The sequence below is a fragment of the Protopterus annectens genome, chromosome 1.part0, assembly GCF_019279795.1.
Source record: "Protopterus annectens isolate FY-2018-M chromosome 1.part0, PAN1.0, whole genome shotgun sequence".
In the NCBI taxonomy this organism is placed as follows: Eukaryota; Metazoa; Chordata; order Ceratodontiformes; family Protopteridae; genus Protopterus; species Protopterus annectens.
Window position 1 is genome coordinate 587,689,544 of NC_056725.1, and position 27,082 is coordinate 587,716,625.

The following is a 27,082-nucleotide window of genomic DNA, read 5'->3' on the forward strand; positions in this document are numbered from 1 at the left end:
TATCTTGTCTGGAAAACAATTTTTAGCAATGGGTTTATCTCACAGAGGATGATTCTCCTGCTTATTTTGCAATCTTAGTCCTTGTGATGATGGTATGGCTGACAACTGGGCTACAAACTTGACCTTCTCATTGATCTCCAATAGAGGTGCTTTTCAGAAGCACCATCCTCCCAGTGGTAGAGTAAATATGAGTTTCTCCCATCAGCATAAACCAGTGCCAGGGTTGAACCTCTAGTACTGAACAGTATTGCCTCCCTTTGTGCATGTGATGGCTGCAGGCAGACTAGTGGATTTCTATGTAGGCAATGAACATGAGAACATTCCACCAGCTTGAGTGAATAACAAGGCCCAAATTGTGCAGTAGCAGAAAGAACACAGCTGTGTAAGATCTTAACCGTAATAATAGATTTCCTATTTGTCACTGTTGCAGTACTCTTTATAAATGGATATCCTACAGAGGATAGAGGAACATCCAGCCAGCATACCAAAGACTTGTCTCCTTTCAGGTGCTTTATGTCAGATGTATGCCCTGCATCCAAGGTGTACCACACACCTTAGACATTTGCTCTACATCTAAAGAGTAGGGGAACATACGTGCTGTACATGCACCTATTCCTCAGAAGAACCTCAGCAGCCCAAAAGGAGAAGTAATGATATATGCATCCAGAAAGAGATGAAAAATATGGACTCCCTCATGCAGAGAGAAAGCCACAAAGAAAAACAGAGGGAAGGAGGGACAGAATACTGCAATAGGGAAAAATAGGACATCTACTGTTATGGTAGTATCTTACACAATTATACTACATCCTTCCTTATCACTGCTGCATACTCTTTACAACTGGCAGAGTACAAAGGCTAGTGGAGAGAGACGGAGGAGGAAGCCACACAGCAGCCCTCTAATAACCCATATAGGATAGCCCTGGCAAAACCAGCGCTGGCCCTAGAAACCACATCTAACTTATAATGTTTAGTAAAGGTCTGTACAGCAGACCAAGCAGCAGCTTACAAAATGCATCTATTATCCAGAACAATGAAAAAAGCACCAGAACAGACTACAGTCCGGGTAGAATGAGCACAAACAGACGAAGAAAGCTGCTTACCATGAAAATAACAACAAAAGAAAATGAACTCTATCCAGGAGGAGATAGTTTGGTTGGAAACAGCCAAACCCAATTACACTTAATGGAAAGAAACTCAGATTTCCTTACACAAGTAGTCTTTATCAAGGTAATACCTGAGCTTTCTCTGTAGAGCCAAACTATGAAGGAGTCTTTCACTGTCAATCTGTGGAGAAGGGAAAAAAGAAGGAAGATAACAGTATGACTCAGACAAGTTCAAGAGAAATCTTGACCTGTGGATGGGAGATCGTAGGTTTAACCCGGGAATCATATCTGTGTCACTGCTGGACAGAGGCACAACAAACTAATGGGTACAGTATTTTTTCATATAAGGGGTGGCGTAAGCCACAAAAATTCGGGCTAGGCTTATAAATGCCTTGGGGCAGATAGCCTAGTATAAACCTATGAACCTATATTAACTACCTTGGGTATAAAATGATTGGCATCAAGGGAAACGCTTGTCTCTGCAAAAAGAAAAAAATGGCACTGCCACGAGTACTTGAAGTTTGGAAACCCTCTTGGCAAAAGTGTTACTAACACAGTTTTCCAAATACAGTGCTGCAAACAAGAAACTGCAGGCTCAAAAGAAGCCTGAGTCAATGTTTCAAGAACAAAATTAAGGTTCCAAGAAGGATAAATAGGTTTTCTTGTGGGTCTAACACACCTTTTAAAAATTGTTTGACTTCAAATTTAGAAATAATGAGTAGATTTAAAAGAGAACAAACAAAAATGGCCTACAAATGAGTTTTAACAGATGAGTATGCCAGGTCAAAATTGAGCAGCTCACACAAATAAGAACCTTAAGAGTAACCACAGAAAGAGGGTTCAGATCATACTTGTGACACCAAATAGAAAGTATTCCATTTAGCTGCATAAAACTTTTTAATAGAAGGCATCCTGCACAACTCGAGGCACCACATCCTCAAACATTTGTGTCAAAAGGAATCAAAACCCTGTCACCCAAAGAGTAATTTGTAGGGTGAGTAAATCAGGGTGAATAAGACACCCCTTTGTCCTGTGTGAAAAGATCCCTTCTGTGATGTAACTTGTGATGACTACCCCTAGGACGATGAAATACAAGAGAGAACCAGTGCCATCTGTGCCAAAAGGATGTCGCCAACAAGACTTTGGGGCCTGTCCCACATGATCTTGTACAGGACCTTTGGTATTACAGGAAAAGGGGGTAAACATACAGAAAGTTCCAGGAAAAAGACATGGCATCCACTTTCTAAACCAGAGGACATGGCACTCTGGAACAGAACTTGGGAAGTGATTTGTTCAGTGGGGAGGCAAAAAGATCTACTTCAGGAAAACCTCACTGATGTACAATGACCAGGAAAACCTCCCTGTGAAGCACTCATTTCTGAGGATTTGCCCAAGGCCTGTTCAAACCGTCTACCACTAGACAGTGCTGAGGTAATATACACTAACCTAAACAGTCAATTGATGGGTGACTGCAAAATCCCAAGCCTGTAGAACTAGTCTGCAAAGAAGTTTAAAGATTTTGTGCCCCCTTGCTATGTACTACATATCGGTACTGCTGTCTGTGAAAATTCTCATGGGGACCTGGAACCCAAAGAAAGTACAAAGCATGAAAACCCAGGAATAGAGGTCTTATCTCTTTTAAGGTTGATAAGGTCCCACTTGTTGCTGGGAAGACCAAACTCCTTGGCCCCTGATGTTGTTGGAACAGGCTTCTCAACCCTGACTGAAAGCATCTGTGTACATGTCCTAAGGGAGAAGAGGAACCTGGAAAGGCAGGCTGGGATTCAGAGAAATTTGATGAATCCACTAGAGGAATTAGAGCTTGAGGCAAGCCAAGAGAGGGATGAGAAGATCCAGAGGATGGTAGCACTGAAGCCAAAGTTCTGAGATACCACTGAAATTTCCTCATGTGGAGCCTGGCAAAAGGAATGGTGGATGCCATGAACCCCAGAGTTCAAAGAAATTCTCTTGCAGGCAGCTCTTGCAGAGGAAGAACAGACCGATAATAAATACTCAAGGAAATGACCTTTTTCAGATGAAGCAAAACTATCATTGGTGAGGTCTGAATTCTGCAACCCAGAAATACTTGGTCTTGAGAAGGGGTAAGGACATACTTTTTGAGATTTAGAGTGAATCTCACACTAAGGAGAAGGAGAAGCATAGTGTACTTGAGATCCTGAAGCAGGAGGTACCAACAGGGTGCTTGAATCAAGTTGTCCACTGTAGAAGGCCACCAGTGGGGCCAATTACTTGATAAAAAACCCTTGGAACAGTTGAAAGACCAAAGGCAAAGCAGAAAACTAATAATTTAAGGAAGAAACGGAGAAACATAAAAATTTCCTGAAGAGAGGGTGAAGGTAGCCATCCTTCAAATTCAGAGACACAGGAAAGCCTGAAGTGGAAACAGGTGAAACAGACCAGACAGACAACATCTTGAAAGAGGAAGCTTTCAGAAATGTGCTGAAAAAGGAAAGATCTAGAATGGGTCCCCAAGAACCTTCCTTCCTGGGAACTAGGAATATGAAGGGACTGGCTGAATGGTTCCCTGAACCAGAAGGTCTTGAAGAATGGAAGGAAAGTGAGGAAGTTGGTAATAGGGTGGTTGAGGAGTGCATGAAAAATCTATTTATTTATTTATTGGCATTTGATTACCAAGAAGGTCCACTGGGCCAGTAAAAGCCCATTTTTAGTGGAGGCCCGCGGAGAAAAGCTCCAGGATTAAAAAAATAAATCATACATTACAAACTAAATTATAAGAAAATGAGCGTCAAAAATCATACATTACATATAAACATTTCAAGAAAAAGAGGGTTGATACAATAAGACATAGAAATGAGATTTGGTACAATAGCAAAACAACAGTACAAAATAAAAAAATATATATGAATTACATAAGTATTAAACATTGTAAGTAAAGGAGAAGTTGACACTTATGAATGAGCTTAAGTACAGGCCCAAAGATCAATTACCAGTGTTAGCCAGGTCTCATTTTTAATTTGAATTACAGATAGGAAGCTATTAGGGTAAGCATGCAGACCAAGAAATGAGTGTGGTGACTAAGGTAATATTGTGTGTACAAGCTGGATGGGTAGAGATGCTGTATAAGACGGGATGAATGGGTAGTAGTAGCTGTTTTATAGGATTCAGTAGAAAGATGAAGGATTGATATCGGGACTTCAGAAAGACAGACAGGGAAAGATAGAAATCAAAATAAGAGGTTGAGCAGTTGCAGATCCAGTCAGAGAGAATATGGTTTTGAAGTGCAGTTTTAAAATTACTAAGGTTTTGTATTAGGCAGATGTTTGTAGGCAGCATGTTCCATTTTTAAGCTATGTTCCATGAGTATAGTAACTGTCCAGCGGGTAATTTAGGTTTAAGAACTTAGAGTAGCTGTTGCTGTTCAGATCCCAGAAGCCTCAAAGGGATATAAGGGGTAAGAAGAGAGTTGAGTGCATGACAGTCTTGTGGTTTATAGATAAGTCTGTGAGCAGTTGAAAGCTGGAGGAGTGACAGTTGGAAAGTTCTAACCAGTGCAGTTTTTTCAGGCCAATGCAGTGATGGGTGTTATAGCGGCTGTTTGTAGCGAATTTAGCCATCTTATTATAGCAGGTTTCCAATTTAGATTGCATGGAACATTGTAAGTTGGTAAGTAGAGGTGCACCACAAGTTAGAGATGGGAATAGGTATGATATTGCAAGCATATGTTTAGCATGGAGAGAGAGGAACTTAATTATGTCTACAGAGTAATCCTAACTTTTTATCGGTCTTACTAATAATGTTTTGGATATGTACATCAAGTTTTAGATTTTCATCACTTATTACTCCTAATAGTTTGGTGTGGGTTACTAGATCAATTTTTGTGGAGTTAAGGGAGAATATGTTGATTTCAGCTTTGGTTATTGAGGATTGTCTCCTGGGTGTGAAAATCATGAGTCTGGTTTTTGGGATTTAAAGAAAGGTAATTATTGTGAAGCTACATTTCCGCAGAGGGAAAAGCTGCTTGAGTGTTTTGCTGAAATGTATTTAAGGTGGGTGCAGTACAGACTATGGTGCAGTCATCTGCATACTGGACTAAGGAGCCAGGTAAGGTGGCTTGGTTTAGGTTGTTGATAAAGATATTGAAAAGAAAGGGGCCTAGAAGTGAACCTTGGGGGCACCTGTGGAATTATGAAAGGGGAAATTGAATATTGTCATTTAATTGCGTGCTTTGTGTTGGAGAGAGAGCTTTTAAACCAGTTGAGAGATTGGGAAGATAGTCCTATTCTGTTGAGCTGAGCGAGAAGGATGGAATGACAGATTGTATCAAATGCCTTGGGTAGAGCTAAGAAGAGTGTGGACACTAACTAACCGGAGTGTCTAACTTTGCTAACTGTGTCTAAGAAGGAGATTAGTGCAGTAGAGGTACTAACACCTGAGAAGCTATGTTGAGTTGGGGAGAGGATGTTGTTTTTCAGGAGATAGCCTAATAGTTGTTTTTGTACACATTTTTCAAGAATTTTAGAGATAGGGGAAAGTTTAGCAATTGGCCGAAAGTTTGAGATGTTGGTCGAGGGGCCACCTTTGTGAAGAGGAAGAATGAATGCTTTTTCCCACAGACTAGGGACATAGGATTCCTGAACTGATCTGTTAATCAGAATGCTGATAGGGTAAGGCCACTGCATCAGCAGCAATTTTAAGAAATTTAGCTGGGATTTTACTGGCTGAGTTGGAGCAAGGTTTTAGTTTTAGAAGGAATTTTTTGATAAGTGTAATGGGAATGGGAGAGAGAGATTGAACTCTGGGCAGAAGGAAGGATTGTGAAGTAGCAGTGTTGATGCATGAGGTAGCATGGTCCTTGGTATGTAGGGTAATGTGAACATTTTCATGATTAGAAAGTTGAGGAGGAGGCTGCAGGGGGGGGAGTTTGTAAAAAGAGAATTCTGAGGAATAGGTTGGGAAAAAGTAGCAGTAATTTTGGGAATGGTAATTATGAAGAAGGAATTAAAGGTTTTGGCAGCATGTTCTGGAGGAATATCAGGGTATGGGCAAGGATTGGCTTTGGTGCCAGGGGTTAAAAATTTGTTGGAGGACCAGAACATTTTGGGGTTGTTTTTTCTGTACGTTTGCTGGTTATGAAATTACTGCTGAATGTCTTAAAAAGGGTTAAATGACTTCCAAACAAAGAAATAGGCATTCTGAATAATGGAATGCACCCACAAGTCTGTGGTTATGCATTGTCAATAGGGACAGAAGAGGCTGAATGGCAAACGGAGGCATATTTGTCAAGAAAAGAAGGTTTTTTGACCCTTAAAAGGCTCATCAGGAAACACCCTCTTGGAAGACCTCTTAGCCCTGTGAAGGCCCTCTTTGTTGCCTCCACACAAATGAGGATTTAGAGGGGTAATTTCTCTGAAACTCAGGAATAGGAAAAAGGAAGATCTGCTTAAGATCTTGTGTGACTTTCCACTTATTCTTCAATATTTTGAAAAGCTCAGCTGCAAAACTGCTAAAAAGATTCTGGTTGTCTAAAGAAGTCTAGCAACTTAGCCTTAATGGCTTCAGGAAGGGAATGTAGCAACTACCTCTTCAAACCTTTCCTGCTGCAGCCCCTAGAAGAAGCCTCAGCAACATCATAACTACATTTCATAGTGGAAAGCTATTTGGGAAGCAGAGCTCAAAAGAGAAATTTCAGATGACTTAGCTTCTGAATCAGGCAAACCAGACAGAGCACCTTCAAGCTGATAAAGAGCCAGAACATATCTAGTCATATGGCTCTGGTAATTTATGGTTCTGAAGGCTAAGGTGGCAGAGGTGTACAATTCAGCCATACCAGTCCATAGCATGACTGTCCTTGTCAGAAGGTAAAACCTTGGAAGAGGACAGCAATTTAGAAGGTGCATCAGTAAAAAGAGAAATTACTGCAGAGTCAGAAGGACTTGTATATAAACAGGACCTTCCAAGTTTCTTTGGAATAGGAGACTGGGAGTCAGGAGCCTGTGAAACAGATGAAAAGGTTCCCAAGAAAGTATCTGACACTTGAAAGACTGCTGAAGGCTGGGGTGAATCTGCAAAAGAGCACAGTACCTTTTATGGATATCAGAAATCTGGGTACAACCCCATGTAAAGCGTTCCATCATACAACAATACTCCCAAATGACAATTCTTCAATGGGGGATTCAGAGGAAAGGGAATACTATTCTTTAGACACCAGAGCAACAGGGGAATGGATTTAAGAGGAGTAAGGCAAGGACTCCTCCACAAATCTAAAGTCACATCCCCCTTAGAGGAGTTAAGAGTCTCAGAAACACTTAGGAATAGAGGAACCAGGGAACAGAGGAAAGAGAGAAAGATAACCCCTGGGGGGGGGGGGGGTTCAAGGCCACAAGGGCCTTGAAAAGACCTCGAGTGAAATCCTGCCACTATGTGCTGATCCTTAGCTACAGCAGCTAAGTGTCTGGTCTTCTGTTTCTTTCTCAAAGGAACACCAGTCTTAAAGTTAGGGGGGTTCAGACCCTTGCCCAACTTCAATAAGGAAAATAGAGACTTCCTCTGTAACAGGAATCTACAGAATCCCCCTAGGTCCCTCTGAAATGATCAACCAAGGCTCCCCCTCCTCATCTACAGCAGATGCACAGCCTCTTAGGACATGCGGGTAGCCAGCCCTATGTTGGCCTCCAACTGAGTTGCGACAGAGGGAGCTGACATTAGAAATGGACAGTCCTCCTGTTCTTTATCTAACTCAATGGATATGTAAGAAAGAGGCTGGATATCAGAAGATTCTGTGTTTAAGATTTTTTTTAAACAACAGCTGAATGTCAGAGCAGGTGGATTCAGAAGCCATCATTTGCTGAGCCAGAAGCTTCAGTCTCTGGTTTTCTAAACAGATAGACAGGAAGACAGATGGCTGCACAAATTCTCTAGTACAAATGCCTGACAAATCTCACAATGAGTATGAATGTGAGCAGCACCTACACAAAACGCACTTCTCATGTCAATCCTTAAAGGGAATCTACCTCCCAAACTCACACTAGCCCTTCCTGAATCACATGTAAAAGTAATGCAACTAAAGGAAAAAAGGAAGAAAGAGACCCAAACATGGCACTTACCTTCTGAAAGCTTGGTAGCTGTAGCAATGTGACAAATGACTTGCAGACTGAATTCAAAAAGTAACCACTTGACTGGCACCAAAGAAGTTCTGAGGATTAGGTGTTTGTATGCTACATATGTACTCTATGCCTCAGACGTAGGACATAGGTCTGACATATGGCACCTGGAAGGAGCTAAAGCTTTGGTATGCTGGCCACAGGTTGGGCTAACATGGCAAGATATCCCAATCTATAAAGAATACTGCAACAGTGATAAGAAAGGCTATGTGGTGGGCTTAGGAGCTAGGTGCTAAGTAGTCGTGTGAGGTATCAAAGTGGTTGCAAAGAATGCCAAATGTTGATTAGTGGAGACAAATAAGCCAACAATAAGACCAAACAAGGAGGGCCTTTATTGTAAAATTAGTCCTTTCTGTGACTTACAAATATATATTTTTCACCATATTTTGTGAAATACTAATACATAAAAACTACAACCATTTTATTATATTTTACTTTCACTACGAGGACTACGGCACTGACAGGATTTTGTTTCAGTCTTCTCCCCAGCTTGTACAATGCATTTTGAGTGAGGACAATAAGATGCAGCTTACACACAAAATGTGAGGTGTTTCTTCTGCATTTTGTTAAAGTTCTGTGAATCGCTGCTATATAGATGGTCCTTGAAACTAGTATCAGTGTTTTGATTTCACTGAGTTACTTTAATATGATTTACTGTTTTTATTATTCCATTCTTCTTTCACAAAAAGTAACAAGCAGCAGCGTTACAGCAAGTGTTGAAAGCTGTATCTTTTAAAAAATCCAGACCTAACTCCACACTTGCTCTGGTGTAAAAACTTTAATGCCAGTGTAGCAGCACTGCTCATTCAACTGTGAACTGTATCACTTGGGGCATGGCAATGATGGTGCACAGCCAGTAAATCCTGATGTTTCTTGAAGCATGGCTGAAACAATTAGCTAACAGCAACTCAGCTAGCAGAAGTGTGTGTGTGTGTGTGTGTTGGGGTGGGGTGCTGTGCTTGCATATATTAAGTAGCAGTCACTCCCTTACATTGCTAATGCACAGTGATCAGGCATTTTGAGTTTTGAAGGACAGTGATCACACTGGAGAGTGGCAGGAAACCCCAACCAGAATAATAAGGACAAGGACAATGAAATGTCATGCTCCCAAGTTCTCCACCAGGTGCAGTGCAAATACACCAAAGTAAGATCAGGTTAAACATATTTTAAACACATCCTATTGGATTCTCATTCTAAATAACTAGCTGCACATAAGCAGTTTGCATTACTGGATAATTTTACCATGAAGGCTTACATTAAAATAATAGTCATCTAAAAATAAAATGAAGCAATACCAAAATATTTTTTTCAAACATCTGTGTAATAATATCAGTTTGTCACTACTGACAAAAGTGTCTATTACCTGGCAGTGGTTTTCTTGATCCAGTCTTCACATTCAATTTCCCCACAAAAAGGAATCTGAACAATCTAAAATCAAAGCAAACAAGAGATGGTTGTTTTCACATCATATAAATGTTGTTTAAAGGCGAGACTAAATGTTTATCAGCAGGGCCTCTCCTCAATAATAAAGGGGAAGTAGCTTCTTTACAGTTATTCTTATTAGAAGTCAGTAAATGAAACGTCTAAAACATCTTCTAAACATAGCATGCATTGACCTTAAAGTTGGGACAATTACATTAGCACATGTTTTTGCATCAACAAGTTAGGAATGGCGCATCACTCAATGTTGCACAAGCCCAAAGGGATAAAGTAATACAATGAAAATTTCGAGTTCCATGTCCTAAAGAGGACGAAGGAAGCAGCTCAGAAACACAGCTTAGCAATGTACTACTTCACACAACATTTCCTAGATTCATGGAATGGGGCCAATTTGGCTAGACAGCATCCAAAAAAAGAACTTATCTACTTACCATAATGTTCCATCTGTGTTGTCTATTTTCATTCTTCCTCAACATATTGGTTTGGATCAGATACTCTGATCCACCTCAGCCATTACTCTAGCTTGTGGCTACCAACAAACTCTCAAGCACCTTCCTTACCCATAATGCATCACCCCTAACATCCCTCAGATCTTGTTTGCAGCTTGACATGAAGACCATAAAGAATTGTCATAATTAGAGTTCAACATATGGGACATGTGGTGTCCCAAGCATTTCACTCCTCCATAATTCACTTGTGATGGAGGGTGGGGAGAATTTAGTGCAGACAAAATATAATCCCATCAACCGCTTGGTTACAGTTATGCTTTTGACCAATTTGCCAATTCTGTTATGTTCCAAGGAAGCCAATAACTGATCTGTCTTTTTAATTTGTTAGTTCTGTGCAGGTAGAACCACATTATCTATACACATCTAGTAAGTGCAGCATATACTCTCTTTTATTTGCGAATTCTGGGAAAAAAATAATGGCAGATTAACTGGTTGGGTAATGCTAGATTCTGACACCGCCCTAAGGAAGGAAGAAGCACTGGTATGTAAAGTGTCCCTATCCATGTGAAAAATAAAAGATGGCAACTTAGAATATAACGCTTGAAGTTCTGACATTTTCCAGCAGAAGAAATGCAACTAAAAAGGATAGTGTTCCAAGTTAAGAATTTTAGATTATATCTGGCTGTAGTTTGAAAGAAAGACTGCGTCAAGGTTTGCCATACCAACTTTAAATCCCATGGTGGTATGGGACTGAGGTCTAGGTAGAAGAGAAGTATTAAAAATGCTTTGCAAAGTTTAGAAGAAGCCAGGCAAGCATTCTGAAACCCCACATGGAAATTTGAAAAAGGTTGTGAGTAGACATTAGACATTCGATAAACTAGCACCTTCTTAAAATAAACTCGCTAGAAATTCAAGAACAGAACGTATTGGAGATGGGCAAGCTTCTACCTGCAACTGCTCTACTTTACAAAGAAAAATCTTCTTCATAAATTTCTGTAGAGATTTCCTACAGAGAGTTGTTATGGGATGATAACAGAATGGAACAGACAGACGTAAGAAAACAAAAACAAAACATAAGCTGCCTGGCTACTAGTGTAATCAGAGGAACCACGCAGTCAGTTTTAGGTTAGAGATGTACGGATGAATCGTGCCTGTCAGGTGAGGCAAAAGTTCTGGAGTTAGACCTAAAAATCAAAGGTGAGTATAGAAACAGAGGTCAAAGGCAGGAGAACCATTTTAGTCTAGGTCAGTAAGGTACAATAAGAATGGCTTGTTCTTCAATATGGCTGCTCTCTGAAGTAATTTTTATTAACGTACTGTAAATGCCTGCCATTTTATATTCTTCCACCTTGTTTCTGGTGTACATATTTAGTTTGCATAAACTTCTTCTATTTAAATGTGCAATATTCGTCTTCAAGTCTGTACTCCTAGGCAAAGAATGAAAACTGTCCTTATGATAAGTGAATGAATAAACAAACAAACCATGCCTGTCATTTTGCTGCTGACAGATAAGCTGTGAGGAAGTAAGATGGACCTGCTCAGGTTGACAGCCATCATGTTGGACTTCCCTGGAAAATGGGTTACAATTACAAAGTGTTTGGAAGAAATTGCCCATTGTCACATCTTCAGTGTGGAGAACCAGGGACACATAATAAGACTCCGAAAGAACAAGAAATGTAGCCAAAAACAGGACCTCAAGTAGAAGCAGTTCTCTTTATTGGATACAACACAAGAAATATTAAGCACGTTCATCCCCCATAAAATAACATGGGACGAAAGCACTTAAAGTTTCTTGTGGTTGTATCCAATAAAGAGAACTGCTTCTACTTGAGGTCCTGTCTTTGGCTGCATTTCTACCTCTTCAGTTTAGGTAAGTTGGCCTCCTCGGGACCAACTGCCCTGGACTATATTTCCCAGGAACTGTCTGCTCCATCCAATCTGAGAAGCATCCATGGTTACTGTGGCCTTGGGTAGAAAAAGAAAAAATGACGGCCTAGCAACAGTTGTTTTGACTGCAGCTACATGGAAAAATAACCTTTGCCTGCCTGAGGTATTGCTATTTTTATTGACATAGGATGAGAGAGAATTTATCATTGTGTTCATAGTAGAAAATGGGCTACAACTGCAAAGTGGTTGGAAGAAATTGCTCATTGCCACATCTTCAGTAGGTAAGTTGGCCTTCTGAGGGGACCAATTGCCTTGGACTATATTCCATAGGAACTGTCCACTCCATCCAATCTGGGAAGCATCCATGGTTACTGTGGTCTTGGGTAAAGAAAGAAGAAATGACTGCTTAGCATCAGTTGTTTTGACTGCATCCACCTGGAAAAATAACCTCTCACTACCTATGGTATTACTATTTTATCGACATAAGATGAGAGAAAATGTATCATTGTCTTCAAAGCATCTATTGCAGATCTTCAAGTAATGTCTTGGTACAGGAAGTAGAACTACTGCCATTGACATTGATCCCAGAACTTGAGGAATCAATCCTGCTGATAGTCTGGTACTACAAATTATTTTCTTGACCTTATTGTTTGCACTCTTTAAAGAGTTAGAGATGCTAGCATAGACACCATGTTGAACATTGTTCCTATAAACTGTAACAGATTGGTTAGAATTGTGACTTCTTGTGATTGATAATTATCCCAAATTGTGGACAAGTCTACCTCACTTGATCTCGAACTTGTACCAGTAAATGTTTGGTCACAGCAGTAATGAACCCATCATCCCAAAATGGAAACATGGTATCCTTGAAATGTCAAGTGAAATGCCAATACTGCGACACACTTGTTGAACACCCTGGGGGCTGTGGTGAGGCCAAAGGGCAGGACTTTGGACTGGTAATGACCGTCTCTCAGCCTAAACTGTAACTATCTCTTAGATCGTCTGTTCATATTATGTGATAGTACAAATCCTGAAGGTCAACTGATGCCATCCAGTTGTCCTGCTGAGAAAGGGGGAAATTGGACTGAACCAAAACTAATTAGGACTTAGTGTGCCGAACAGAATTGTTCAACACACAGAGACTTAAAATCGGTGTCCAGTATCCTATTTTATTTAGGCACTAGAAGATCTTGAGTCAGTTACAGATTCTACTGGTCTAGACAGATCTTTTGGATGACTCGATGCTGCTCTTGAATTCTAGTATTGCTGCTTCCTGGGTAATGGGGATGGAAGGGAAAAAGGGAATGATATAACCTCTGCAAATGATTCGCTGCAAGGAAGCGCCCTTCATTACATTTAGCCATGCTTCCTGGGGTACAGATAAGAAAACCACAATTGCCTGTAGAGGAAGGCACTGAGGTTTCATTTCAGGAGGGCTGGCAGGGTCTAACAGAAGACGTATCTGTAAGACCCTCGGATTGCCAGAGTCCTCTGCCACTGGGACATTTTCAACCATTATTGCTCCCTCCTCTTCCTGGGGGGGGGGGGGGGATCTAGTTCCACGTATGTCCTGTAAATGACCTTGAGACTTTCAAAAACACGTACATTGACCTCCTGGTTGATTACTATGAAAAAAAAATCCATTGAGGGGATGGAAAAAGGTACGCCCCACAGCAGATAGGGTCTTTCTGTCCTTATCTGTGGGACCAAACCAAGGAGAACTGTCAAAGGAAGCACTGACGAAAGATGACACGAAAGACAGCACAAAATCATTGAGGCACATCCAGGCATGTCTCCTGATGGAAATTGCCTGAATAGGTAGCCCTAGAGATGCCTTCTGCAGTATGCAAGATAAGGCTCACGTATGAAATGGATATCGTCCATAGGGCAGCCTGACAGAGACTACTGAAGATTCAGCCTCAGCAGTTTTCGTTCCAGAAAGCGAATTGGATAGTCCTTTAATCAAATCTGTTTGCAGTCTCTTAAAACAAGAAGTTATGTACTCACCATAACGTTCCATGTTTGTTGTCCATCTTGCCTTTATTCGTGCTGGTTGGGTTCAGAACCGAGCATCGGTTCCAACTCAGCCTAATACAAAAAACTCAAGAGCTTCCACTGGCTCGAGGCTACCCCCTATCACATGATGCATATGGAATATCCAAGATCTTGTTTACAAGTGAAAGCACCCATATATATATATATATATATATATATATATATATATATATATATATATATATATATATATATATATATACATATACACATACATACACATTATATATATATATATATATATATATATATATATACACACACACACACACACACACACACACACACACGTTTCTGATGTTCAAAAGGGGGATTATGAGCTCCTCCAAATGGCGTTTCCTAAGGCCTCTGCCTGTTCCTTCTGTGCTTGCTGCTTTGATGGATACATTTTCATCAGCTTCCCAAACTCCTGACTCCCAATTCCTAGCTCCTAAAAAGCCTGACATGTTTTATAAAGTGCCGAATGATTGTAAATTTCTTTACAAATATCCCTCTGCTGATCCTTTTATCTGTTTCTTCTGACAAGCCTTCCAAACTTTTGCCTTCTACTAAAATGCTTCCCTCTGACAACGACAGTAGGGCCATGAAAAGGTTGGGCAAAAAAGTGTACACTGCAGCTACCCTGGCCTGTCAGGCTATGAATTACCAGACCCATATGACCAGATGTGTTTTAGCAATTCTGTTTCAGGCTTTCCAAATTATTTCTGACATTACAGATTCTGAGGGGGTAGACTTCGGCACTCTCTTTTTTGGGGTCCTCTTCTCAAGTGGTCTGCCATTCCATTAAATGTAGTTATGACACGGATGATGCTTCTTCTAAGGCTGCTGACTTTGGTTCTGTATTAAGGTGTTATTCTTGGTTTCGCCTTCAGTCTTTGCCAGTGATATCAAGACTAAATTAATGGATGCTGCTCTTGACAATAAAAACTCCTTGGTTCTGCAGCTGCTGAGCTTTTTGAATCTCTTCAGGAGAAGGGTAAGACTATGCAGGAATTGAAATATATTTTTGTTTCCCCGTTCCCAAATTGCAGAGGAATTCCAAGCCTGCCTTTGTCTGCAGGCAGCCTCGCCCTCCTCCCAAGGGTAAAAAAGGTTTTAGAAGGCATTCTTCTGCTAAGTCTACCCAGACTCCTACTACTCAAAAGCCTTCTTTTCCAGATTAACCAGGTTCTTTCTGACCACTCTCTTCCCTCCCTCAAGTCAGGTTCCTTTATCTCTTCATCTTTCCCTGTCTCTTCACAATTAGTTAAGGATTACTCAGGATTCTTGAGTTCTCTCCATCATTCGTTAAAGGTTCCATCACCCACCCCTTACACTTCAAAAATGAACTAAAAAATCACCTTCTCAACTCCAAGATCTGCCCCTGCCAGGACCCAACCTAACCTCCTTACACCCATTCACTTATCTACCTCACTCCCCTACATTGCACCACTCCTTCTAGGGTGTCATATTATTGATCTCTCTCAAATGATGATGATGATGATGATGCACAAAAATCTATTTGTATATATTTATTGTCTCTGTATATACATTACTGTGTTCATTTTTTTTTTTTTTTACTTATGCCTGCTCTCTACTATGTCTTTTACGTTTGTAATGTATACCAAGTCTTTTTGCTTTTGCTGTATAATGAAGTTATAAAATTCTCTTGTTTTCTATTATAGCCATATAAAAATAATATATTTTTTTTTTGTGATGCACTGCTGTCTATTAATGGAGCTTTTCTCCTCGGGTCTCCTCTGAAAATGGGCCACAAGCCCAGTAGGACCAACCCTTTTCCCGGTTAGGGGTCGCCACAGTGGAACTCTGGTCCGCTAATGATTGGCAGTAGATTTTTACGTGCTGGCTTGCCGGGCCTAACGCACAACCTTCAACGAAGGAACGCCCATTCACGCATGTCGCCACACAGAAGACGCTCTGAGAATCGAACGGGCAACGTCTAACTGTGAGGCGACAACGCTACCGCAGCACCACCACCGCAGTATATATATATATATATATATATATATATATATATATATATATATATATGGTCTGAACCTGACTAGCTGAAAGAAATGAGAAACTCCAAATTCAGCATCCATCACATATCCATACATAAATACATGTGATTATCCGCCTGATCCTCCAGGAGCGAAGGAGGGGGAAGGAGTGTAGGATGCAAAAATAAAGGTGAGATGGACAACAAACATGGAACGTTATGGTAAGTACATAACTTCTTAATGTTATGTTTTCCTATCTCACCTTAATTCTTGCTGGTTGGGACAGCGTCCCTAGCAACTTCATCCTTGGGTGGCTCAGGAAAACAGTCTCTTCAGTACAGTGGACCCAATTGAAGACCTGTTCTGGGAGGCCACATCTAATTTGTAAGGAGTAATAAAGGTATGAGGTGTTGCCCATGTAGCAGCTGCACAGATAGAGACCATAGGAAGTTTGGCTTGAAAGGCAGAAGACGTCGCAACAGCTCTTGTGGAATGTCCTTTCACTCAGCCTGATAATTGTCTGTTATTATTGCTGTATGAGAAGGAAATGCAGTCTGTAAGCCATTTTGACAGAGTCAATTTAGAAACAGAGAATCCTTTTCATTTGTCTGAAAAGGAAACAAAAATCTGACCTGCTTCTCTGAAATCTTTGGTCCTGTGCAAATAGAAGCGGAAATGTGTACATCCAATTGATGTAATTTATATTCTGCCTTGTTGCTATAGTTGGGAAAGAACACAGGCAACTCACTAGATTGATTCAAATTGTTTTCTGAACAGATCTTTGGTAAAAAGGAAGGATTAATTCTTAAGGAAACTCCGTCTTTGTGGAACACCATATATGGAGGGCTTACTGCCAGGGCCTAGAGCTCTGACACCAGTCTTGGCAGAGGTAATAGCTACCAAGGAAAGAGTTTTCCATGACATAAACTTCAAATCACATGATGATGAGGGTTCAAAAGGTGGTAAGATTAAGGTAATTAGAACAAAATTCAGGTCCCAAGTGGCTGGAGGTTCTCTGATGGGGGTCTTTAGTAGGAAGGCACCTTTCAAAAAGGCCTTGCATAGTTTGTGGGACATGACAGATAATCCCATTTCCCTGGTTTGGAAATTAGATATAGCTGCTAGTTGTACCCTGATGGAAGCTGCTGCTGCTCCCTCGTCAAAAAGATTGGAGAGAAATTCCAGAACTGCTGTGATAGGAGCTGTAAAAGGGTATATATTGTGCTTAACAGCCTAGTATAAGAATAGTTTCCATTTACTGGAATACAGTTTCCTCGTGGATGCCTTGTGGGAAGAAATCAAGACATGTTTAACAGCAGGGGAAAATCAAAACACCTGGCTATTTGTGGAATTCGAGCAGCCATGCTGTCAACTTTATGGTCTGGATTGACAAATGGAACATTCCCGATGAGTGGGTCAAAAGGACTGGAAATGGGTCCAGAATCCACAGTTCCTCCAGAAGATGGGTTCGGAGAAAGGGTAACCAAATTTGTCGAGGCCGATAAGGTGCAATGAGTATCAAGGTGCTGTTCAACATGCTGGCTTTCTGAAGTACTTGGGGTATCAAGGGGAAGGGTGGAAAGGCATAAAGAAGAGTGCATTCCTTGGTGACCTCCCTGGGGCGGGGGGGGTGAGGCAAAGTAGCTGCTGCACTTGGCATTGATGGACATGGCGAAAAGGTCACAGCAAGGCTCGCCCCATTTTAGGAAGATCTCTTCTGCAACTTCTTGTTTCAAGGACCACTCGTGAGCCAACAAAATTGCTCTGCAGAGTCTGTCTGCTATCACGTTGGATCTTCTTGGAAAGCGCGTTGCTATCAGAAAATGTTGAGAAGAGACAGCCCACTGCCAAACCTGTAGTGCCTTTCGACACAGGGGGGTACGATTTGGTTCCTTCCTATTTGTTTATGTACGACACTACTGACATGTCTGTTTGAATTGCAATAGTTCCTATCAGGAGAGAGTCCCGGAATGCCTGCAATGCATAAAGCACCACTGTCATCTCTAGGATATTGATATGCAAGTGGTTCTCATGTTCTTGCCATAAGCCTTGGACAGTCTTCTCCAGATAATGCTCCCCAAATCCAATCTGGGAAGCATCGGTGGTCAGTAGAGCAGTTGGTTGCGGAAAAACAAAAGGGCAACCCAAGAACAACTGATTCATTTGAAGCCACCAGAGAAGATCCTTCTTGCAAGACTGTGTGAGAAACATCTGATGTGACAGTGGTGGATCCTGCATCAACCACTGGGCAAAGAGTAGCCATTGGAGGATCCTCATGTGCATACATGACAGAGGTAACTAGAAGAATTGCCGCCATGGTACCCAGAACCTGTAACACAAGCCTCGCTTGAACTTTTCTCTTTGAAAACAAGCTCCTGATTTGACGGTGTAATGACTGGATTCTTTCGGGTGTAAGTTTTGCCACCATCTCTTCTGAGTCCAACTCTGTGCCTAAGAAAGTAATGTGCTGTGAAGGCAACAAGGCAGATTTTTTTAAGTTTATTGTAATGCCTAACCTGGAAAAGCGAAGCATGGTTTTGTCTCTTGCCTGTAGTAGTAGATGCCTGGTGGTGGCAGTCGGGAGCCAGTCATCTAGGTATGGAAACACACGGAATCCTAGACGTCTCAAGTGAGCCGTAACTACTGCTATACATTTGGTGAACGCTCTGGGGACTGTAGTGAGACCAAAGGGCAGGGCCCGAAATTGGTAATGACTGGCTCCCAGCCGAAAGTGTTAAGTGTCTCCTGGATTCCCTGTCCATCTTTATGTGGTAGTACGCATCCTGGAGATCTATCAAGCACATCCAATCATCTTTCCCCAGAAAGGGAATATTGACTGCAGTGTTACCATCCAGAATTTGATTTTTTTACAGACATGTTCAATCTGCTGAGATTCAAAATGGGTCTCCAGTCCCCTGTCTTTTCTGGAACTAAAAAGAACCTTGAGTAAGTTCCAGATCCAATTTGGTCTGTGGGGACATGCTGGATGACTCTTTCTTATTAACGTGCGTATCTTTAATGCTGCATAATCCCTCTGAATGGGTGGGACATCTGTAAAGGACTGATTTACAGAAGGGGGGTAGAAAAAGGGTATGTAATAACCTCTGGATATGATTGTACCCAGTTGTCTTGAGTTATTGCTAGCCAGGCGTTTGGGTGCAGTGACAAGCGTCCCCGGACTGCCTCCAGAGGTGGACAGATGGGCCTCCTTTCAGGAATGCTGGAAGGGCCTGCCAGAGAACACATCTGTCGCCCTGATTTTGCAGACCCCCTCTGCCACGAGGTCGGCATCTTCCATTGTGTTACTTCCCCCTTTGCCCCTGGTGGAACTGTCACCACGTGTGTTGGAAAAAACTTTCCGGGATTTGCGGAACCACATTTTTCCACCTCTCTGTCCTTTGGGATAAGGTCTAGTGGGAAAGTACAGTTTTGTACCTACCATAAATGTAGATGTCCGAACTGGATAGCATCTGCAGTCATAACAAGTGGGTTGTCCTGTCGTCAGGCAGCCCTGCAGTCGGCCGGATTCCAAAGTCCGGGTCCGGCTGATGTCGCACTCCACCCGACGTCATCTCTGGTCGTCTTCGGGTATAAAAGCATCAGCCGACGCCATTTTCCTCAGTGTTTCTTGCCCCAGATGCCAGTAGCCCTCTTGCAGGCTAAAATTTGGATAGATGCCAATGTTTCCAAATAGATAGAGGTAAACACAACAATAAGCATGTATGTACATATATACAAACAAATACACCATAAAGACTCCCCCAACAGCTAGCTATTAGGAGGGTAAACACCCTAGGAGTACCACAGAGGGAAGGAGGGAGGGTAATCCTGACTGCAGATGCTATCCAGTTCGGACATCTACATTTATGGTAGGTACAAAACTGTACTATGTCCTTCATGGATGCATCTGCAGTCATAACAAGTGGGTAGAATACCATAGCCAACTAGGGAGGAGGATAAAAGTAGATTATGGTGTGTTTAGGATCCCTTGCAGTACAGCAGTGGCAAACCCTGCTCGGGATCTGGAATAAAGAGGCAAATTATAATGCTTGGCAAATGTATGCACGGAGGTCCAAGTAGCCGCCTCAATAATGTCTTTGGTTGCCACTCCTCGTAAGAAGGCTGTGGTAGTGGCTGTTGCCCTTGTAGAATGAGGTCTTATGTTCTGTGGAATTGGTTTTCCATGGAAGGAGTAACAGTATCGTATGCAATTTCCTATCCATTTGGAGATTGTCTGTTTGGAAATAGCTTTTCCTTCCCTTCCTGCTGCATAGGCTACAAAGAGTTGGTCAGTCTTTCTGCTATTTTTGTTCTGTCCAAGTAGTAGCGTAGCTGTCTATGTACATCCAAGGTATGCAGTATTCTTTCCCTCTGTTTTGTGGGTTGGGAAAGAAGGTAGGTAGGTGGATTGCCTGGTTTAAAGACACTCTGGATACCACCTTGGGCATAAATGTTGGGTTAGTCCTCAAGGACACTCTATCTTGGTGGAAGATTAGGAAGGGTTGCACTGCCATTAAGGCCTGTAGTTCTGAAACCCTCCTTGCTGAAGTAATTGCCAGTAGGAAAGCAGTTTTCCATGACAGGTGTTGTAGGTCTGCTGTTGCTGCTGGTTCAAAGGGTGATAGTGTCAACTTTTCTAGCACAAAGTTTAAATCCCAAGCTGGTAATGGTGGTTTCCTTGGAGGTTTTACATTCTTGATTCCTCTGAGGAACTGCCTGAGCAAAGGGTGAAAAACAGGTGGATCAAAGCTGTATCCTGCTGAAATAGCTGATGCATGTATCTTGATGGAGGAGTAGGACAGGCCTGAATGAAGAAGTTCGGCCAGATACTCCAGAATGTTAGGTATATCTATGTTTGACACATCTTTTCCTCTTTCCGTACTCCAAATGACAAACCTTTTCCATTTTCTAGCATAGTTCCTTCTTGTTGAAGGTCTGCGTGCTTCAAGAATAATGTCTTTAACTCTTTGGGAAAGTTCTGGATTAGCTGCTGCTATGTGATGTTCCATGCAGTCAGTTGCAGCGTTTTTAGGTTTGGATGTATGATGCTGTAATTGTTCTGAGTTAACATCAAAGGCATCAGTGGTATTGGCCACATATTGTTCCGAGACATGCTCTTCAGTAGTGGGTACCAGTGTTGTCTTGGCCAGTTTGGAGCTATCAGGATTATCCTTGGACGTTCTTCCCTTATTTTTAGCAGTACCTTGTGTATCAAAGGAAGAGGTGGGAATGCATATGCTGTTAGGCCTTTCCAGTTGAAGGAGAGTGAGTCCACTTTCCATGCTAGTGGGTGGAATGTCCTTGTGCAGAATTTTTGAGCTGGTAATTGAGAGGTGATGCAAATAGGTCTATCTGTGGCATTCCCCATTTCTTCGAGATGGTCTTGAAGATGTCCGGGTGCAGCTTCCATTCGTGGGCATCCGAAGTGGTTCTGCTTAATATGTCTGCCAGAGTATTGTCTTTCCCTGGTACAAATATTGCCTGTAACTGAATGTTGTAGCTGAGTGCCAGGGTCCACAGCTCCAAGGTCATTCTGCATAGGGGTATGAATGAGTGCCTCCCTGTTTGTTGATGTACCACATGACTGTGGTGTTGTCTGTCCTTATCATCAACTGGCCCTCTTTGAGAAATGGTTTGAACTTTTGGATTGCCAGTTTTACTGCCAGCATTTCTTTTAGATTGATGTGCAGGTGAAGTTGATCCTGTGTCCACAATCCTTGCACGCATTTGTCCAGCATGTGGGCCCCCATCCTAGGTCTGAAGCGTCTGTTGTGATGGTCTGGCTTGGTTGACATCTGCGAAAGGGTAGGCCTGTGTTTGACTGGCATGCCTGAGCCCACCATAGGAACTCCTGTTTTAAGCATGGAATTAGTGGGATTTCTGTTTCTAGACTGTGTCTGTGTTGGGACCATAAATTCTTTAGGTACCACTGTAGTTTCCTCATATGTAGTCTGGCAAATGGGACCAAGATTATGCATGATGCCATGAAGCCCAAGGCCTGTAGAACTTTTCTTGCTGTTAACTTGTTCAGCTTTGTTAGTGCCAAGAAGTAAAGAGGAAGTTCTTTTGTTTTTCTGTAGTCAGGAATGCCATTTGTTGTACTGTGTCCAATTCAGCCCAAGAAAGTCCTTGTTTGGGATGGTATCAGTCTTGACTTTTGTAAATTGACTGTGTATCCCAGTCCTTGTAGCAAGTAAATGACCCTTTGTAAATCTGTTGTCAGCTTGCTTTTGTTGTCCCCTTGTAGCAGGCAGTCGTCCAGGTATGGGTAAATTTGAATTCCTGTAGTCTGCAATGGGCGATTACTGATGCCAGGCATTTTGTGAATACTCTGGGCAGTAGATAAGCCAAAGGGCAATGCTGAGAATTGATAGTGCTCTGATCCTGCAAGAAATCTGAGGTATCTTCTGCAGATTGGTCGGATGGGGACGTGCAGGTATGCCTCCTTGAGATCTAGAGTTACCAGCCAAGACTCCTTGCCCAGCATGGGAAGAAGTTGCTGTAGGGTCAGCATTTTGAATTTTGGGACAATGATATATGTATTTAAGGTGGACAGGTCGAGAATTGGTCTCCAACTTTTTCCTTTCTTGGAACTAGGAATAGTCTGGAGTAGAACCCCTTTCCTTGTTCTGCTGTTGGCACTCTTTCCACAGCTTTCATGTTTGCTAACTCCATTATCTGGCGTAGAGCCTCTGTTTTTTGATTTGGAGGTAGATTTGGCATTCCTCTTTTGACTGGTAAAGTGTGGAAGTGAAACCGGTAACCTTGATCTATGGTTTGTAAAATCCACTTGTCTTTTGTTATGCAGTGCCAGTTCTTTGAAAATAAGGTTAACTTTCCGCCTAGAGGGGCTGCTATTTGTTCCCTGGTAGGCGGATTTAGGATTAAGTCACTGCGGTTGTGCTGATGTAGTGGCAGTGGCTGTGTCTGTGCCTCTGTTGTTACCTTGCCACTGTCGTCCTCTGTAGGCACCTCCTCTGGATTGGTTTCTGCCTCTGGAACGCCTATTTCTAACCCTTTGAAATTTTGTGAAGTCAGGAAAGGACCAATTTTGGCAGGCCAGTTCCTGCTAAACCTTGGGGTTGAACCTGCAAGAAATCTTTAACAGTTTGAACAGATTTTGCCTTTTCTTCCATTTTCTTCATAACCTGCTGGGCAGGTGTACCAAACAAACTTGTCTTGTCCATAGGAGCATCTAGCAACTTAGCTTTAACATGATCCGGTAAAGCTTGTTCCTTTAGCCATGCATGCCTTCTTATCACTGTGCCTGTCATGGCTGATCTAAATGAAGCCTCCAGTGCATCATAGCCACATTTTAAGGAATGGTTGCTAACCTGTTGTATGTTATTTACCATCTCTAATACATATTTCTTATCAAGAGATTCATCAGTGGTTAATTTTTAGTTAACTGATCAAGCAGAAACTCTTGGTATTGTATCAGGTGGAACTGACAGTTCAAAGCTCTAGCTGAGGGGGTGGCTGAAGTGTAGGCCTTTTCACCCCATCTGGCTAGTGCCCTCGCTTCCCTTTCAGAAGAAATAGGGTTTTAGCTGTGGTCGGCTACTGCCTTGGGACCCTGGGATATAGTTTCTGGGTCTGCAAGTGGGGCCTTGTAAAGGTGGTGATGAGTATCTGGCACCCTGTAAAATCTGTCTGGTTTGGCAGGGGCTGGGGGTAAAGAATCTGGAGCGGAGCAAACATCATTGAAAGCATCATCCACCACAGAGAGAACAGGAGGTATAGCTAAGGGCCTGTGCTGTGGGAGGTGCAGAAAGGTCCTAAGTCTTTTTCTGGAGTCTGAAAAATCCTGTTGCTGCCATTGGAACTGTTCTCGCATGGCATGCAAGGTTTCCCCAAAGGAGAATTCTTCTGGTGGGGAAGCAGTTGGAATGGATTCTTCAGCATCCGAATCTTCAAAATTGGAGAAGGGAGCCTCAGGCTGATCAGTTATGTCTGATTCATCAGCAGAATCATCAGTAGAAACTGGCTCAGGGGGCTCTGCCCTAGATCTCTTCTCAGGGGGCTGAGAGGCCCTATCTGGGTGAGGTTGAGATCCTCTAATTAAAGAAATTAAATCTTCTGCCAAAGAAAGCATTTGAGAACTAGAAGAGGGCCTGGATGTGGGGGGTTTAACAGGCACTGATTTAGTAGTCTTGGCTGCTTTAGCCCTGGCGAAGGCCTTAATGGACATGGCAGCTGGAGGCCTAGCAGCACCACGTGCTGGGGTAGAGACATCCAAGGGGATGGTGTCTGATAAGTCCACCACCGTAGTGGGTAAACTTTCTGAGGTCGATTCAAGAGTTGTAGCAGGGGCCTCAGTTGTTAGAATAGGTTCAGCTGTACTTTGAGCAGTTTTCTCGGTTTCGGCCGAAACCGAGACACTCGCGGTTTGCTTTACCGTGGTTTCGGCCGAAACCGCGGACCGCGAATGTCGGTCTTTATCTTTGCGTTTTTTGGGGGTAGTCGGAGGATCCGACGGCATAATGTACGCAAAATCAGTACCGAAAAACTGTTCTGCAAACTCCGACCGGCGCCTAAGCGTTCACGGTTAAAGAAGCACAGGCCGAACAGGCTGCTACGTCGTGGGCTGGGCCTAAACAAGGCAGACAGTATGAGTGGAAATCTTTATGAGGTATTTGTTTCCCACAGGTTAAACAATTGTTAACTTTTTCTGACATCGGCTGAGGCAAGAAAGAGTCCCCAACGGGGTACTTAGCTTTAGAAGTCTTCGAAGTAGTATTCGGTAGAAGTAATCTCTGGATCCGACCGACCGGCACTTGCGAACAGCTTCTGCTTCAGGCGCCACGCGGCAAGAAAGACTGAGGAAAATGGCGTCGGCTGATGCTTTTATACCCGAAGACGACCAGAGATGACGTCGGGTGGAGTGCGACATCAGCCGAAGCTGGACCCGGACTTTGGAATCCGGCCGACTGCAGGGCTGCCTGACGACAGGACAACCCACTTGTTATGACTGCAGATGCATCCATGAAGGACATCAGAAAAACAGACTCCTATGGCAAACAAGGTTTTCCCTTCCTGTTCACACCGGGTCAAGGTATCTTTCACTTTAGGCCCGAACAGGGACGAGCCAAAAAAGGCGCATTAGTGAAGGAAGACTTGAAGTGTTTGGCAAAATTACATAAACACATCCAGGAATGCCTCCTTAAGGAAATTCCTGTACCTGCAGTCTTGCTTGCTCCATCAGCAGCATATGAAATCAGTCGCATGGAGGAGTTAACAACTGAGCTGAGAGTGGAGAGCTGAGAGGAAACTATCTGCGACCCCCAAAGATACAGTATCCTGAAAAGTATCTCCTAGCTGCTTTAGGGCATCTCCTTGTAGTCTCGTGAAATGGGTCAGGTAATTCAACTATAGAGTGTAAATGCCACTGAAGAAAAAGCACACTTTCCATATCTGTCCATAGTCCGTGACTCCTTGCTTGGAGGATGGACAGAAGAGGAGGTCTCTGATAACGTCTCCTTAGTGGCCGCCGCCACCACCATCGTATCTACTGGGACACATTTAGTTAAAAATTCCTTCTCCGCAGGAGCTGTAATGAATTTATTGGGCATCCGTGGAAACAGGTTCCATTGTATCCAGAGAATTCCAAGCCTTATGTGAGATGACATTCATTAGCTGGTCGCAAGGAGGAGACACCCAGGAGGTGAAAGGGTGAGACCCAAAAGCCTGCAGGTATACCAACTCATCCTCTGAAGGGTTGACGGGCTTCCAGCCACCCCTCTGTTTAAGGATCTCAAGGATGTCAGCAATGGGGACATCCGCAGAAGGGGACCATGGGGACCCTTCTGAATCATCCAGGTCAGTATCTGAAGTGAGACTCATCAGGGGAGTCTATGCGCTTCCTCGTGCACAATCTCTTTCGAGGGACTTACTCAGAGGAGTAACTGTGGTGAAGTTTCAGAAGAGATGCCACCCGCAGGGGGTTCCTGGGGTTCTGGGTCTCTACGAATGGGGGGGGGGGGGTGCTGAGACCAACACTGGCATCTGTGAGGGAAGAAAACTTGGGCCAGAGAGTGGAGCTGTTTGGGGAGACAGTACCCTCTCCATCAGCTCAAAAGCTCCCTCGCCCTGCTCTGAAGAGGTCCCTGGCTCCAAGGAGAGAGAGGAATGACCCAGGGGGAGAGCGGGTGGCTCCGAAGCTGATGTAGGAGCCAACCTGCCGAAGCACTGGGGAATAGAGTCGGATCAGACAAATGTCCATGCCGACTCCCCTGCCCAGACCCAACTGGTGCAAGTCGGCTCCTAGAATCCCTCGGCATCCAAAGGAAGCAAGGAATTTGAAGCAGAAGACAAAACAAATGAACCTGGGGGGGGGGGGCTCGGTTCCGACGCCTCCACTACTATCGGGCCCATGATCTCTGGCTCCGAAGTCTCAAGTGAGATCGGAGGAGGAATAGAGGTTGAGAGACAAGCTTTGGATGGCTCCCAATTCCTTTGCGTCCGGAGATAAAATGTTTGCCAGCGCTGGTGTTCAGAGTAGTCTCTTCACCACCAGCTCCACGTCTTCATCAGATAAGCTCCTGGAGGAATGGAAGGATATCGAAGGAAACCTTGCCCTCTCCAATATGGGTGATCTCAGCATGGGTGTGACCGGCTCCAAAGTTGGAGACAGTCTTTCAGTCAATAATTCTGTCAGCTCCGAAGGCACAGATGGAGCTGAAGAGAAAGATTTAAATTTTGTTGGAGCCAAGAGCCCCTGGTTCCAAAACAACCACTTTTTTAGGTGGCTCCAATGCTGGAGCCGAGACAGCAGGTTGTTTATGTCCTTTTTCGGTTTTTGAAGATGATAATGATGATTTGAGCTCTGGGATCCCCTCAAGAGCTTCTGTGAAGGGGACCTTTAATAAACCCCTAACCATGAGCTTATTTTTGTGCTCAAGTAAGACCCTTCCACTAAAACCACGACAAATGGCACATGGGTTTTGCACATGGAGGGCACCAAGGCAATAAACACAGTTACTGTGCCCGTCTGTAATTGACATCTTTTGGTTACAGCGATCACA

General features: G+C 43.0%; 1 protein-coding gene across 13 annotated transcripts in view; it reads right to left on the bottom strand.

The window, feature by feature from the left end:
* EPRS1 (glutamyl-prolyl-tRNA synthetase 1) overlaps positions 1-27,082 on the bottom strand; it is a 1,752,234-nt gene that overhangs the window by 63,245 nt on the left and 1,661,907 nt on the right. For all 13 annotated transcript variants that reach the window (XM_044061601.1, XM_044061548.1, XM_044061611.1 and 10 more), the window contains one exon: positions 9,609-9,673. In XM_044061601.1, the coding sequence (XP_043917536.1) occupies positions 9,609-9,673 (65 nt within the window). The remainder of the gene's footprint in view (positions 1-9,608; positions 9,674-27,082) is intronic.